General features: G+C 53.0%; 1 protein-coding gene across 2 annotated transcripts in view; it reads right to left on the bottom strand.

Annotated features, from left to right (window-relative positions):
• The window catches only part of PIP5K1A (phosphatidylinositol-4-phosphate 5-kinase type 1 alpha), a 52,152-nt gene extending 45,247 nt beyond the window's left edge, over nucleotides 1–6,905 (bottom strand). Inside the window, exon 1 of one of the 2 annotated variants that reach the window (XM_056106803.1) lies at nucleotides 6,801–6,905. In XM_056106803.1, the coding sequence (XP_055962778.1) occupies nucleotides 6,801–6,861 (61 nt within the window). In that variant the 5' untranslated portion in view covers nucleotides 6,862–6,905. The remainder of the gene's footprint in view (nucleotides 1–6,800) is intronic. The other variant, XM_056138826.1, reaches the window with a different exon arrangement.
• Between the last annotated feature and the right edge of the window lie 6,907 nt (nucleotides 6,906–13,812).

Here is a 13,812-nt window from a genome sequence, read left to right as displayed (position 1 = left end):
TCTCCTGAGCCAGAGAGATAATATGAGGCTTTTGGTGCTCGTTTTACATGGCTGGCCAGCGTAGCATCCCCAGTTTAATCCCCGGCACCATTTGAGTCCTTTGAGAACCACCAGGAGTAATCCCTCAGTACTGCAGGTATGGCCCCCAAAACAAGAAACCAAATGAGGGGCTCCTTCACACAAAGCATGCATCCTGGCCCTTTAAGCTATCTCCCTTTCTCCTATTAAAAAAAAAATGGGGTAGGGGGAAATGTGGCTGCAAGTACCCCAGTCACCTTCTAAGTCCTCCACCCAAATCAAACAAAAAAGCAACAGAGGGGGGGAAAAGCTTGGGGGGCCAGAGGGGGCGGCCACGGGGCGCCTGCAGCAGATCCGATGATGATCAGGGATTATAGTTCACATTGCTCCTGGTAGACTATATGGGGTGCCAGAGATAGAACCCAGGTGGGCTGCGGGCAGAAGCAGCAACGCCCTAACCATTGTACTATTGCTCTGGTCCCACAAAACAAATGGTTTCCCAGGGGAGTCACTCCAGGATGCCCAGGAAACAATGCAGTGTCAGAAATCGTCTGCATGCAAAGAATCCACTCGAGTCCGTTGCTCCACCTTCCAAGCCCCTCACATGATTTTCGCACACAGCTCTTACTTCAAGGGAACAGAAAACGGAGCATTCTAGCCCTACTTTCTAACTCCTCCAGGAACTCCAAGTCTCCAAAACAGAAACTCCTCACTCCCTTCCTGGCAGTAAAAGAGGACTCAGCAGCGGACTTTCAAATTTTGCCGGACTAGTCAAAAGCAACAGTTGAGAGAAACAGGTTCTTTCTTCTACAGTCTGACAGTCACACCGACTACAGCACCTTATCAGGGCTGGGTAAGTGAAGCCACTCTGGACCCGAAGAATAGCACACGCAGTAAAGTCACTTGCCTTGGATGCAGGTGACCCAGGTACAACTTGTACAAGGAGCCGTGAGCACCGCACCACCCAGGAGTGATTTCTCAGTGCAGGGCCGGGAGTTACCCCTGAGCATCACCCTGTGTGGCTCCGAAACAGGTGAGGCCACTGCAAATATTGATGGGGAAAAAGAGAAAATGTGCTTTACACACCCAGCAGCTGAATCTAGACAACAAACTGCCTAGTGTCTTATTAACCAAGGCTGAGGAACAAGAACACAGTGATGGCAGCTGAAAGCTGATCCTCATTCAGAACTGCCTCCTCAAACCCAAACATGGGAACTCTCCCAGCGGAAAAAGGTATCAGACATTTCTAAGAGCTTTTGATTTACTCTATCCTCGGCATTTCACTCGTCAGCAGCACAAAGGACAAGCTCTGGTTTAACCATGAAATAATGTCGGCAGGCTCCGGTGCCATTTGAGCGCATTAACGGCAACGATCCAGAAAACACAAATGAATCCTGGAACCAAGCAGCTTGTGGCAGAGACGTTTCCAGACGCCAATTACTTAAACTTTTAGAAATTCCAGGAACGCGCGACTGCGAAAATGGCCACGCAACATCTCAGACTTCTACTTTTTTACCAAGTCACTGTGAGATAGACCCTTACAGACATGACATACTATTCACAACAAAGCAATACAAAATAAATTATCTAGCGTCTTCCTTTGGGACAGGTTCGAGTGGCGGCGGGTAAATTTGAAGTAATGGTGGTGGGATGGTGTTGAAATATTGAATATAATCAATTCCTGTCAACAACTTTATGAAAATAAAATTTTACAAATTAAAAAAAATAATAGCGTAGACAGGCTTCATATGACAGGGAGCAAATGTTCTAAATAATCTGTATTTCCTAATTTGAATGTGAAATGATTCTGAGTTACAGGAGTAATTCTTCCAAAAAGTTATTCAATCTGTCCCCAAAACCTGACATTCTAGTACTTCGTTTTGTTTCTGAGCCACACCCACTGTGCTTACTGGCAACCACTCCTAGTGGGCTGGGAGACCATATGGGTGCAGAAGACCAAATCCAGTTTGGCGGTGTGCAGGGCAGGTGCCTTACCCAATGTACTCTCTCCAGCCCCCTAAAACTTGATATTCTCACCTTGCATAGATTTTACTCACTCGTTTATTAGTCTGTGGGACACACACATTCAGGGGCTACTCCTGGTGTCACTTCTAGTGATGCTCAGGGGACCATACAGTGCTATATATGGAGCAGACTGGGATTGGCTAAGCAAGCATCTTAGTCCCTGGACTGTACCTCTGGCCCCTATTTTTATTTGGGGGCCACACTTTGTGATGCTCAGGAGCGACTCCTGACAATGCTGGGGGTACCTCGAGCTGCTAGGCACTGAACACGGGCCTCCTGCACGCAAAGTGTATTTTCCAGCCTGCTGAGTTACCTCTCAGGCTCGTGAATAGGTTTTAACCACCACCAGAAATCTTGTCTGCAGAGTCTCATCAAAACTGGAGTCCAGATAAATACATAAAAAATAAGGTGGGGGCCAGAGAGACAGTACAGAGAGCAGGGCGCCTGCCTTGAAAGTGGCTAGTCCAGTTTCAATCCCTGGGAGCCCATCATTCCATATGGTTCCCCAAGCAAGTAGCATGCGTACACATGCGTGTACACACACACACACACACACACACACACACTCACTCTCTCTCTCTCTCTCTTCCGGGCCAGTAACAGACCCATAGCTCAAAGGGCTGGAGCATATGCTTGTCACGGTGATCTGGGTTTGATTTCTGGCAGCTGTGGTCCTCCAATATTACTAGGACTGACCCTTAAAGCGCAGAGCTGGGAGTAGCCATTTGCAACACCAGGTATGGTCTAAATCCCTCCCCTTTAAAATTACTCTGATAGGGAGCTACGCAAGAGTACAGCGGGGAGGTCACCTGCCTTGTACATGGGTGGCCTGGGTTTGATCCCCAGCACCCATATAGTCCCAGGAGGACCACCAGGAGTGATCCCTCAGCAAAAACTCAAAACAAACAAAACAAAACTGGATCAGGGTCAAAGCAATAGGACAGTTGGTAGGGCATGTACGTGACCAATCTGGGTTCAATTCCCAACACCGCATACAGTCTCCTGAGCCCGCCCAGGAGTAATCCCTGAGCACAAAGCCAGAAGTAAGTCCAGAATATCTGTGGGTGCACCACACACCCACCTCTCCTGAAAATAAACCAAAAAAAAAAAATAAATAAATCACTAGTCTATAAAATTTAATTCACCAAGTCCAAACATACACAGCATCATTAAAAAAAAAAAAAGGAGATATACACGAACAAATTTCCCCCAAATTTCTTTTGTTTTTTTTTTGGTTCTGGGCCACAGCCAGTGGTGCACAGGAACTCTGCCTGTTGACTCTCTATACTAGGGCTCTGCATTCCAGGGTCACTTCACTAGTGGCCAGGGGCCCATGTGGCACTTGGGATCAATCCCAGGTTTTCTGAATGCAAAGCAGGTACTCAATCCTTCACACCACCTCTTCAGCCCTTCCCTTGATTTCTCACCTAACTGAATTCCAATCTTGCTAAGAAGCAGAGGAAGGGGAAGGGGAAGTTTTCAAGGATCCCGTGCTCTTTACTGAGCTAGTAGAATACTGGAAAAATACAAGAAAACTTGGGGCTGGAGCAACAGCACGGCGGGTAGGACGTTTGCCTTGCACGCAGCCGACCCGGATTCGATTCCCAGCATCCCATATGGTGCCGTCCCCCAGCCCGGCACCGCCAGAAGTGATTCCGGAGTGCAAAGCCAGGAGTAACCCCTGAGCAACGTCGTCAGTGTGACCCAAAATAGAGAGAAAAAAAAACTTTAAAGAGGACTCAGAGGACTCTAAGGGGGGGTCTGAGGGAGACCCCCAGCACACTGCTTGGGGAGTACAGCCAGAAGCCACTCCCAGCGATCCTGGTCCCAGGCTTACAATGCTGCTCAGGCCCGGCAGTTCTGGAAGACCACCAGGGCCACACATGGAAGCAGTGACAGGATAATGCATCCGAACTCTCTCTCCAGCCCCATATTTTAACTTATTTTAACTTCTGGGCCACACCTGGCTGTGCTCAGGGGCGCACATGTGTTGGTGCTGGGAACTGAAGCTGAGCTGACCACGTGCAAGGCAAGTTCTCTCCCTCCTGCCCCAAAGTTATTTCTATTTTGGGTTTTGGGGCCACACCCAGCGATACCCTGGCTCTGCGCTCAGGGATTAGTCCTAGCAGTACCTGGGTAACTATGTGGGGTGCCAGGGATTGAACCCGGGTTGGCAAGTGCCCTAGTGACTGTATTAACGTTCCAGTCCCATAGTGGTAACTTAGGCATCTTCATCCCTTGACTTCACTTATAAACAGTAGAATCTGGAAGAGTCAAGTCCACTAAATCATAATCCGTGACTTTCCGGTGAAAACAATCTAATTTACTAAAACGCTGGCCCTGGAGCTGACAGAAACAAAAAGACCAAACGTGACATCTAATAAGTCACGTATTGGGGCTAGACGCTGCTGCTGACCCAAGTTGGATCCCCAGCACTCCAGATGGTCCCCGCCAAGCACCTTTTATGATAAAACCTGCTTCTTAGTAGAAAAATACCTACACACAATCGTTCTTTGTGTCAGAGAAAGCAAAGGTTTCGAATGAAAAAGCTACCATATAGGGGCACCCCAGAGGACCCCCCTTTCCCCACAGGACCACCAGCAGTGATTCCTAAGCGCAGAGCCAGGAAGTCCTCCCTGAGCGTGGCCAGGTGTGCCCCCAAAGCAGAAGCACGAAAGAGCTACCGTATTTCCCAAAACTTGCCTTTTTTTTTTTTGCCCTTCCCTCACTCAGAAGGCCACGTGAGTGGTTCTGGCTCCCTGCGGCTCTTATAGGCAAAGCAAAAATCATCTCTCAAGAATCTAAAAGTAGGGGCTGGAGCGATAGCACAGCGGGTAGGGCGTCTGCCTTGCACGCAGCCAACCGGGGCTCGAGTCCCAGCATCCCATAGGGTCCCCTGAGCACCGCCAGGAGTAACTCCTGAGTGCAGAGCCAGGAGTAACCCGGGTGCATTGCCGGGTGTGACCCAAAAAGCAAAAAAAAAAACCAAAAAAAAACTAAAAGTAGAATGTGCATAAATAAAACTGCAGCTTAGGAAGGTACCCGCAACCGACCGCGCGTCCACTCGACCAAGGTGGACCAGCCACCTCCCAAGGAGAACATGCAGCACCCAGAGGTCTCTCTCCAGGTGGCAAGTCACCCAAGCACACCAGGCGTCTTCGATGCGGCTCCAGAACGGCGGCTGACTCACCCCCCGCCCCCCAGACACGCGCCCCGCCGGCAACACATTTTCTCTCCTACACACAAGCTGGTGCTTCCCTTGCAGGTCCCCGAGCCGCCCTCGGCTCCGCCGACGACTCCGGGCGAGGGTCCCCGGCTCCGGCCCCCCAAAGTGCCGACGCCTCTTATGCAACCCCATGCGGAGCCACCCACCTCCGCCCGCCCCGCCCCGTCCCTCCCGGGCCCCGCGCGCACCCCGCAGCCCACCTGCCCCCGCAGCCCACCTGCCCCGTCCTGCGCGCTAATCAAGGGTCCGAACGGGATCCCCCCACCCTCCGCTCCGCGCCCCGCTTCGGTTTCCTGGGTCACACCCGGCGGGGCTCGGGGACCGGTGGGTGCGGGTGCTTGGGGGACTGACGCTTTGGGAGGCGCGGGTGGGGGGGGGGATCGAACCCGGGTCAGTCGCGCGTGCCAATCACGCGCCCCCCACCCACCCATGGTGGCATCTCATCTCCCGGGTCGCGACCTTCCCAATTTTTCAGACCGTCTCCGAAACGCCCCGTTCTTTCCCCAAAGTGGGGGGCACGTTCAGCCAACGACGTGCGGGGAAGGCGCCTCCGCGGACCCCGGGCCCAGGACCAGGACCCCGACCCCGCGCCCAGGACCCCCCGACCCCGCGACAGCCCCCCGGACCCCGGACCCCGACCCCGCGACAGCCCCTGGACCCCGGGCCCAAGACCCCGACCCCGCGACAGCCCCCAGACCCCGGGCCCAGGACCCCGACCCCGCGCCCAGGACCCCCCGACCCCGCGACAGCCCCCCGGACCCCGGGCCCAAGACCCCCCGACCCCGCGACAGCCCCCCGGACCCCGGGCCCAAGACCCCGACCCCGCGACAGCCCCCAGACCCCGGGCCCAGGACCCCGACCCCGCGCCCAGGACCCCCCGACCCCGCGACAGCCCCCCAGGCCCCGGGCCCAAGACCCCCCGACCCCGCGACAGCCCCCCGGACCCCGGGCCCAGGACCCCGGCCCCGGTCCAGGACCCCGACCCCGCGACAGCCCCGGACCCCGGGCCCAGGACCCCCCGACCGCCCCCCGGACCCCGGGCCCAGGACCCCCCGACCCCGCGACAGCCCCTGGACCCCAGGCCCAAGACCCCGACCCCGCGACAGCCCCCCGGACCCCGGGCCCAAGACCCCGACCCCGCGACAGCCCCCCGGACCCCGGGCCCAGGACTCCCCGACCCCGCAACAGCCCCCCGGACCCCGGGCCCAGGACCCCGACCCCGCGCCCAGGACCCCGGACCCCGGGCCCAGGACCAGGACCCCGACCCCGCGCCCAGGACCCCGACCCCGCGACAGCCCCCAGACCCCGGGCCCAGGACCGCGACCCCGCGACAGCCCCCAGATCCAGTACCGCGACCCCGCGACAGCCCCGGACCCCGGGCCCAGGACCGCGACCCCGCGACCCCGCGACAGCCCCCAGACCCAGTACCGCGACCCCGCGACAGCCCCCGACCCCGGGCCCAGGACCCCCCGACCCCGCGACAGCCCCCGCCTTAGTCCCCCGCCCCCGCCCGCGCCCGCGCCCCGCTCACCGAGGGTCGTGGTGCAGGGCGAGACCCCCGCGTCGGCGGCGCCCGGCGGGGCCGTCGCCATCTTGGCCGCCCCCTCCCCCTCCGCGGCCGCGCGGGCGGGCGGGCGCGCTTCCTCCGCGGCTCCGGGCGACCCCTCCCCTCGCCGCCTCACGGGACCCGCATCCCGCGGGCCGCCCGCCCCGCCAGCCGCTCCCGGCGCGTCGGCGGGCTCGGGGCGCCTCAGGCCCGCACCATCCGGCCGCGCTCGGCCCGGCGCCTCGGCTGCTGCCCCTCGGGGGGCTCCGGCGGCGGGGGGCGGGGGCGGGCGTGAGGAGTCGCGGCGGAGGAAGCCCCCTCCCCCTCCGGCGCGCCGATCCTGTTTACCAGCCAGCCCCGCGGCTCCACTCCAGGCGGCCGGGAAATCCGGCACCGCGCATGCGCCCGGCCTCGCCCGCGGGCCCGCCCTCCCGGGGGAGCGGAGCCAATCGCCGGGCCGCGGCGGGTCACGTGGCGCGGCCCCGCCCGCCCCCTCCCCGGCACCCCGCCCGGGGGGAAGGCTTGCGTTCCCGGGTGCCCCGGCGGCCCCTACGGTGGCTCAGTTAGTCCATTCCGATTCGGCCCTTTGGCCGGGCTGGCTGCGCAGCCCGAGCTGCTGAGTCGGTGGTGTTCTCAGTTACACGCCCCTCGGAGAAAAAGCGAGGGAAAAGGCACGGTGTGGAGTCGGGAAGAGATCAAGGATCACGGAATATCACAAAGTGACACAAAAGCTACTATCCAATGCAGCCTGCCCACAGGGCAGAGTCTGGCAAACTCCCCTTGGCGCACCCAATATGCCAAATACCAGTAACAATGATGGGTCTCATTCTCCTAAAGAGCCTTGAATATCATCTCAGGGCTAGGATGAAGGAGACGTTACTGGGGCCTGCTCGAGGCAATCAACGAATAACAGGATGATGAAATGAAAAAAATGAAATTAAATGGCACAAAAGTAATTTCCGTTGCCCCCCTCCCCCCGTTGTGCTCTCTTTCCCATTTAGTTGAGCACGTGTGTTCGTGTCTTGAGTTCTTCCCAGGGTCTAATGAGATGCAGTGCCCCAGGCTGGACACGTAATGAAATTCAGTGAACTCGAACACTGGTTCATTCCCAAGTGTCAGGATTGCAGTGGAGGGCCAGGGAGATGACTCAGAGGGCTGAGCTCATGCTTTGCCTGCGGGAGTCCTAGATTCAATCATCGGGCACCGCCAGAACTCTAGAGCACCGTGGGGGTGACCCTCCACCTCCAAAAAGCGTATATCCAAAAAAGGGCAAGGGAAAAGGAGACCTGGTTGCAATCTTTCCACTGTTCAACGAGCCCTGGGCTCTCTGTTACTATGATCCTAAGGGCATGGAAACACCCAGAGAAGTTCATCCTGGTCCATTCTCCTACTACTAACCCTGCTTTAACAAAGTACCACGGAGACTGAGCTGGAGCGACAGCACAGCGGATAGGACCCGGGTTCCATTCCTCTGTCCCTCTTGGAGAGCCTGGAGAGCTACCAAGAGTATCCCGCCCAAACGACAGAGCCTGGCAAGCTCCCCCTGGCCTACTCCATAGGCCCAAAACAAGTCTCAAGCCTCACAGTGGAGACTTTACTGGAGCAAGTCGATGAACTGTGCTACAGGGCAGTGCCACCATGGAGACTGAGGTTTTTAGCCTAATAGGACCTGAAGGTTTAACTACCTGGGGAGGATTTTGCTCAGTCATAGAATACTTGCCTTGTGATGTGTAAGACCCGGGTTTTAACTGCTGCCCAAAAAAACGGTGGTTGGAGGGAGGAAGGAAAGAGACTTGATGATGTCTGAACCAGACTGTCAGCTGCCTGAGAGCAAAAACATGGTTCACTCTTGTGTCTCCAGGTCCTCCCGGTAAGTCCGATGAGTGACAGTATTGATAGCAAGAACTCAACAGTCACAGAGGCCAGGTGTAGCTCAGCCCTAGAGTACATGCCTTATCAGTATGAAGCCCTGGGTTCGATCCCCTGCATCCCCCAGATACATGTTGTGGAATTAGTAAAAGATGAGAAATGGATTGGGGAGGCAGAACTCCTAGATTTTGCCGCCTCCAAGATAACCTGGACATCCTCTTATTTTCTGGGTCCTCTAAAAGGTATCTGGGACCCAGGTAAAGGTAAAGGTAAAGGCCCTCCCGTTGTTCATCGATTTGCTCGAGCGGGCCCAGTAACTTCACTAAATATTTCCACCCATTTACCTCAGCCTTCTGCTCCTCCCTCATGGAGTAATTGTTTCCCTGCTGCCACCTGCTGGATTATTCATCATCCTTTGGGTATTGAAGGAAGAGACACTGCAAATGATTGGACTGACTTTTATTATTCCATGGCAATGGAATTGTGTAGGATTGAATCATTTTTTTTTGTCATTGATTTTGTTCTTGGGACATACGTGGCAGTGTTCAGGGCTTACTCTGTGCTCAGTGATCACTCTTGGTGATCTCAGGGGACCATCTGGGGTGCCACGGATTGACCCCAGGTCTTCCACTGTGAGACAAGAACGGTACCCGCTGTGCTATCTCTTCAGCCCTGCACTTTGAAGAATTTTATGACTGACCATATCTCTGCTGTGCTGCAACTAAGCAGAGAAGCTGAAAAGGTAGAACACACAATTTGGTACAGGAATTGGTTCAAAAATATTCAGTAGGGGCCGGAGTGATTATACAACAGGTAGGGCACTTGCTTTGCACACAGCTACTCAATCCGACTCAGGTCAGGTTCAATTCCTGGCACTCCATCTGGTCCCCCAATCCCTACCAGAAGTGATGCCTAAGCACTGTTGGGTGTGCCCCACCCCAAAATTTAGTGAATTATTATTAAGGACTGGAATCATAGAATGGAGGGTAAGGAGGGCACTTGCCTTGCAATGGCCAACCTAGGTTTGATCACCTGCATCTTATAAAGCACCCTGAGCCCCGCCAGGAGTGATCCCTGAGTGCAGAGCCAGGAGTAAACCCTGAGCACTATTGGTTGTGGCTAAAATCTTATTATTTATGGGGGCTGGAGAGATAGCACAGCGGGTAGGGCGTTTGCCTTGCACGCGGCCAACCCGGGTTCGATTCCCAGCATCCCATATGGTCCCCTGAGCACCACCAGGAGTAACTCCTCAGTGCCAGTGCAGAGCTAGAAGCAACCCCTGTACATCGCCAGGTGTGACCCAAAAAGAGAAAAAAAAAAACCTTATTATTTAGTAATTGTTATCCTTGTTTCCATAAAAGACAGGGAGTTGTAGGGCCTGAAATATAGTACAGCAGGCTAAAGTGCTTGCCCTTCATGCAGCAGAACGGAGTTTGATCCCCAGAACCCTATATGGTCCCTTGAGACCCCAGAAATGATTCCTGAGTTCAGAGCCAGGAGTAAGCCCTGAGTATGCTTCGTGTGGCCCAGAAGCATGCTCTCCCACCCCTTGCAAGAAAAAGAATGAACGTTTCAGGAGTCAGACAGATTGTACAGGGCTTAAAGTGCTTGTCTTGTCTGTGACTTACCCCAGATCAATTCCTGACACCCCCTGAAGGTTCCCTCCAACCCCTGAAGGGCTCACACAGGAGTAATCCCTGAGCACAGAGCCAGGAGTAGCCCCTGAATACTGCTGGGTCTGACCCTAAAAACAAAAACAAGCAAGAAAAGACTGAACATTTCAAGACAGAGTAATCTTCCTACCCACGTTCATATCTCAAGCATCTAGAATGGTGCCCGGACAGAGCAGAGGCCCAATAATGTCTCCTGAACATATGGGTAGAGGCAAGAAGCGTTTTTGAAGTGGGACTTTGGGCGTCGCCCACTTCTCCTCCTATGCCTGTCTCTGTCTCCACTCCCACTCAACCCCCGGAGCGCCCTCTGAGTCATGGCACCACTCATCCCCATAACATTCCTGGCATAGCAGAGTTGGGGTGATGTGGCAGGGCGTGGAAGCAGGGGTGAAACAGAACATGTTGGCTTGGTGCCCCAAGGAAATAGTAAAGGGAGTTCACCAACATATACTTTGGAAAAGGGGTGCAATTTGGGGATCTCAAAATAGTGCCACACATACAAACCGGAAGGAAAGAATCATGCTCCAGAGCGTGCGTGTGTGCACGCATACACACACACACACACACACACACACACACACACACAATTTTATTAGCACCACATTCTAGCCAATTAACCTAACCAGCCTCACATCACACACGTTTTATTAAATCTAAGTTCATGTTTTATGACATTTCCTAAGATCACAATAGTGGGGCCGGGGGTTGGCCAGATCAATGTCGAGGGACCTGTAGTGATAATACAGGGTTTAAGGTGCTTGCCTTGCATACTAAAAACCAGGGTTCAATCCCTAGCATTAAATATGATCCCAGAGCACAGAACCAGGAGTAAGCCCTGACTACTGCCAGGTGTTCCCCTTCCTCCCCCCAAAAAAAAGACCAATGTAGAAGCAAACTAAAGTTTGGAAACACTAAGAATCTGGCTCAAGTGATTGAATGGATGCTTTGCATGTTTAAGACTTTGGGGTTGATCGTCAGACCTGCAACACCTCCCAGTTTGGTCCTTGTGGCCTCTGAACACTAATGGGTGTAAAAAAGTCGGTCAGTCATTGGTTCACTGATTGAATAATTCACATTATTTTGCCCCAACTATGTCCCAAGTATTTCATGAAAATAAAGTGCTGCCCTCAAAAAGGTCACAGACTGAGAAACAGACACATGAACATTTGGGAAGAAAATTTAATGATTAGAGCTGAAGACATAGTACAGCAGGTAGGACGTTTGCCTTGCACACAGCCAAGCCAGGTTTGATCCCTGCCATCCCAGGTCCCTAAATACACCAGGAATAATTCCTGAGTGAAGAGCCAGGAGTAACCCCTGAGCATCGTTGGGTGTGTTGGCTTTGGCCCCAAAACAAAAAGTATGGTAACGGTTAGGGTCAGAGATACAGCTCTAGGGTAGAGAATTTGCCTTGCATCTGTGAAGCCCTGAGTACCCTCTATAGCTCTGCAAAAAAAATAAATAATAATAATTAAAAAAAAAATAAAAAAAAATAATAATAAGGAAAATAAGGTGCCAGAGAGAGACAGCTCAACAGGCTGAGTGTGTGCTTTGTATCTGGGAGGCCTGGGTTCGAGCTCTAGTACCACATGTCTGAGTACCAGGAACAGCCTAGAGCAAAGCCAAGTCTGGCTTCTTCCCCCCTCAAAAAAAAGACCAAAGACAAGTAAACAATAAATAAAATGTGATAGTTGTCACCATACAGAATGCATGCACAAGAGCAATGGTTTGACATTCAGATTTTAAGAATGAAAAATGATGAAACCCAAGCACAAAAATTTGTAAGTCTACAACTGTACCTCATGATGTCTCACTAATAAAAATTAAAAAGAAAAAAGAAAAAGAAAGGAAAAAAAAATGAAAAATGAGAAGTCTTTATTTTTTGTTTGTTTGCTTTTCGGGTCACACCTGGCGATGCACAGGGTTACCTCTGGCTCTGCATTTAGAAATTACTGTCACTCCAGTCCATCTTTTTTTTTTTTTAAGTGGGGGGGGCACACAAAGTGATGTTCTGGGATTACAACTACTGGCTCTGCGTTCAGGGATCACTCCTGATGATACTTGGGGGACCGAACGGGGTGCCGGGGATCAAACCCTGGCCAGCCATGGGCAAGGCAAACACCTTACCTGTACTCTCTCTCCAGCCCCAAGGAAAGAAAAGTCTTTAAAGTCTCACAGACTATGACAAACTGGAAATATTTCAGAGAATCTAGAAGACATGATTCCATGGTGATGGGGAACTGTACTACTGGCAAGAGAGGAATAAACAACTGCAAGTTTTCAGTGTCCCACAGAAAAATTTGGAGGCCTGAAAGTTAGTGTAGTGATTACAATACTTGTCTGGCACACAGTCACTTAGAACGAGGAAGAAGCCCCGAGCAAGCACCTCAGGGTGTCAGCCCCCCTCCCCACACACACACATATCCACAAAAAAAAATAATAATTGTAACTTGGGTAGGCGACAAGAAAGGATAAACATTTTAGGGAAGGACAAAGCACTGAGGCATGACAATTTTGCTGTTAAAGAAGTGGAATGAGAATGGGATGATGTGCAGGAGGTTAGAGGCCAAACTATGAAGCATGCATGGTAAGTACCATGTACCACTTTCTAACCACCTGTGTGCCCGCCAAATACTGTGCTAGTCGGATTGCAAGGATTACATCTTTAACATTCTCGACAATCTCAAAAGAAGAGTGTTATTATTAGTCCCACTTCACAAAGGAGAAAACATATTCAGAGCCAGAGCAATTTGTTCCAAGACCTTAAACTCAGGTCTGGCTTGCTCTGACTGTTTTCCTGACCATGCTACTGCACCAGGGATTTTAAAAACTATCCTGTAGATAACAAGCACCCATTAAGGTTTGGGGAGGGGTGGGGCTGTCTTTTTGTTTTTTTGGTCTGGCTCTGGGCTCAGGGATCAATGTTTGGGGACTATATGCAGTACTGGAATTTATTTATTTATTTTTTGCTTTTTGGGTCACACCTGGCTCTGCCCCTGGGAGTTACTCCTGGCTCTGCCCAGGGGACCACATGGGATGCTGGGAATCGAACCCGGGTGTGCCGCGTGCAAGGCAAACGCCCGACCCTCTATGCTGTCTCTCCAGCCCCCAGTACCGGGATTTAACCGGAGTCGGCTACTTGCAAGGCAGCATTATCCTCTCAGGCCTGGTCCCCCCCAGCTCACCCAATTAAAGCTTTTTGTGTAGAAGAGTGTCAGAATTTGGGTTTTCATTTAAAAACTTTTTTAGAATCCGGGTTTTTAGATAGATTTCCACTGGCAGCAGAATGGAAAAAAAAAAACCGAGAAGGACTCCCAAATGAAAAGCTTTCGTTTTTTTTGAGGCCGCATCCAAGCGGGCTCAGGGGCCCGTGCGTGGTGCCGGGCAAGAACCCGGCTTACGCGGGCCAGGCGAGTGCCCGACCGCTCGGCCCTAAGTGAGACTCCACGAACTCC

The sequence above is a fragment of the Sorex fumeus genome, unplaced genomic scaffold, assembly GCF_029834395.1.
Source record: "Sorex fumeus unplaced genomic scaffold, SorFum_2.1 ptg000001l, whole genome shotgun sequence".
Lineage (NCBI taxonomy): Eukaryota > Metazoa > Chordata > Mammalia > Eulipotyphla > Soricidae > Sorex > Sorex fumeus.
Note: the sequence above shows the minus strand (reverse complement) of the source record. Positions and strands in the feature narration are given on the sequence as shown.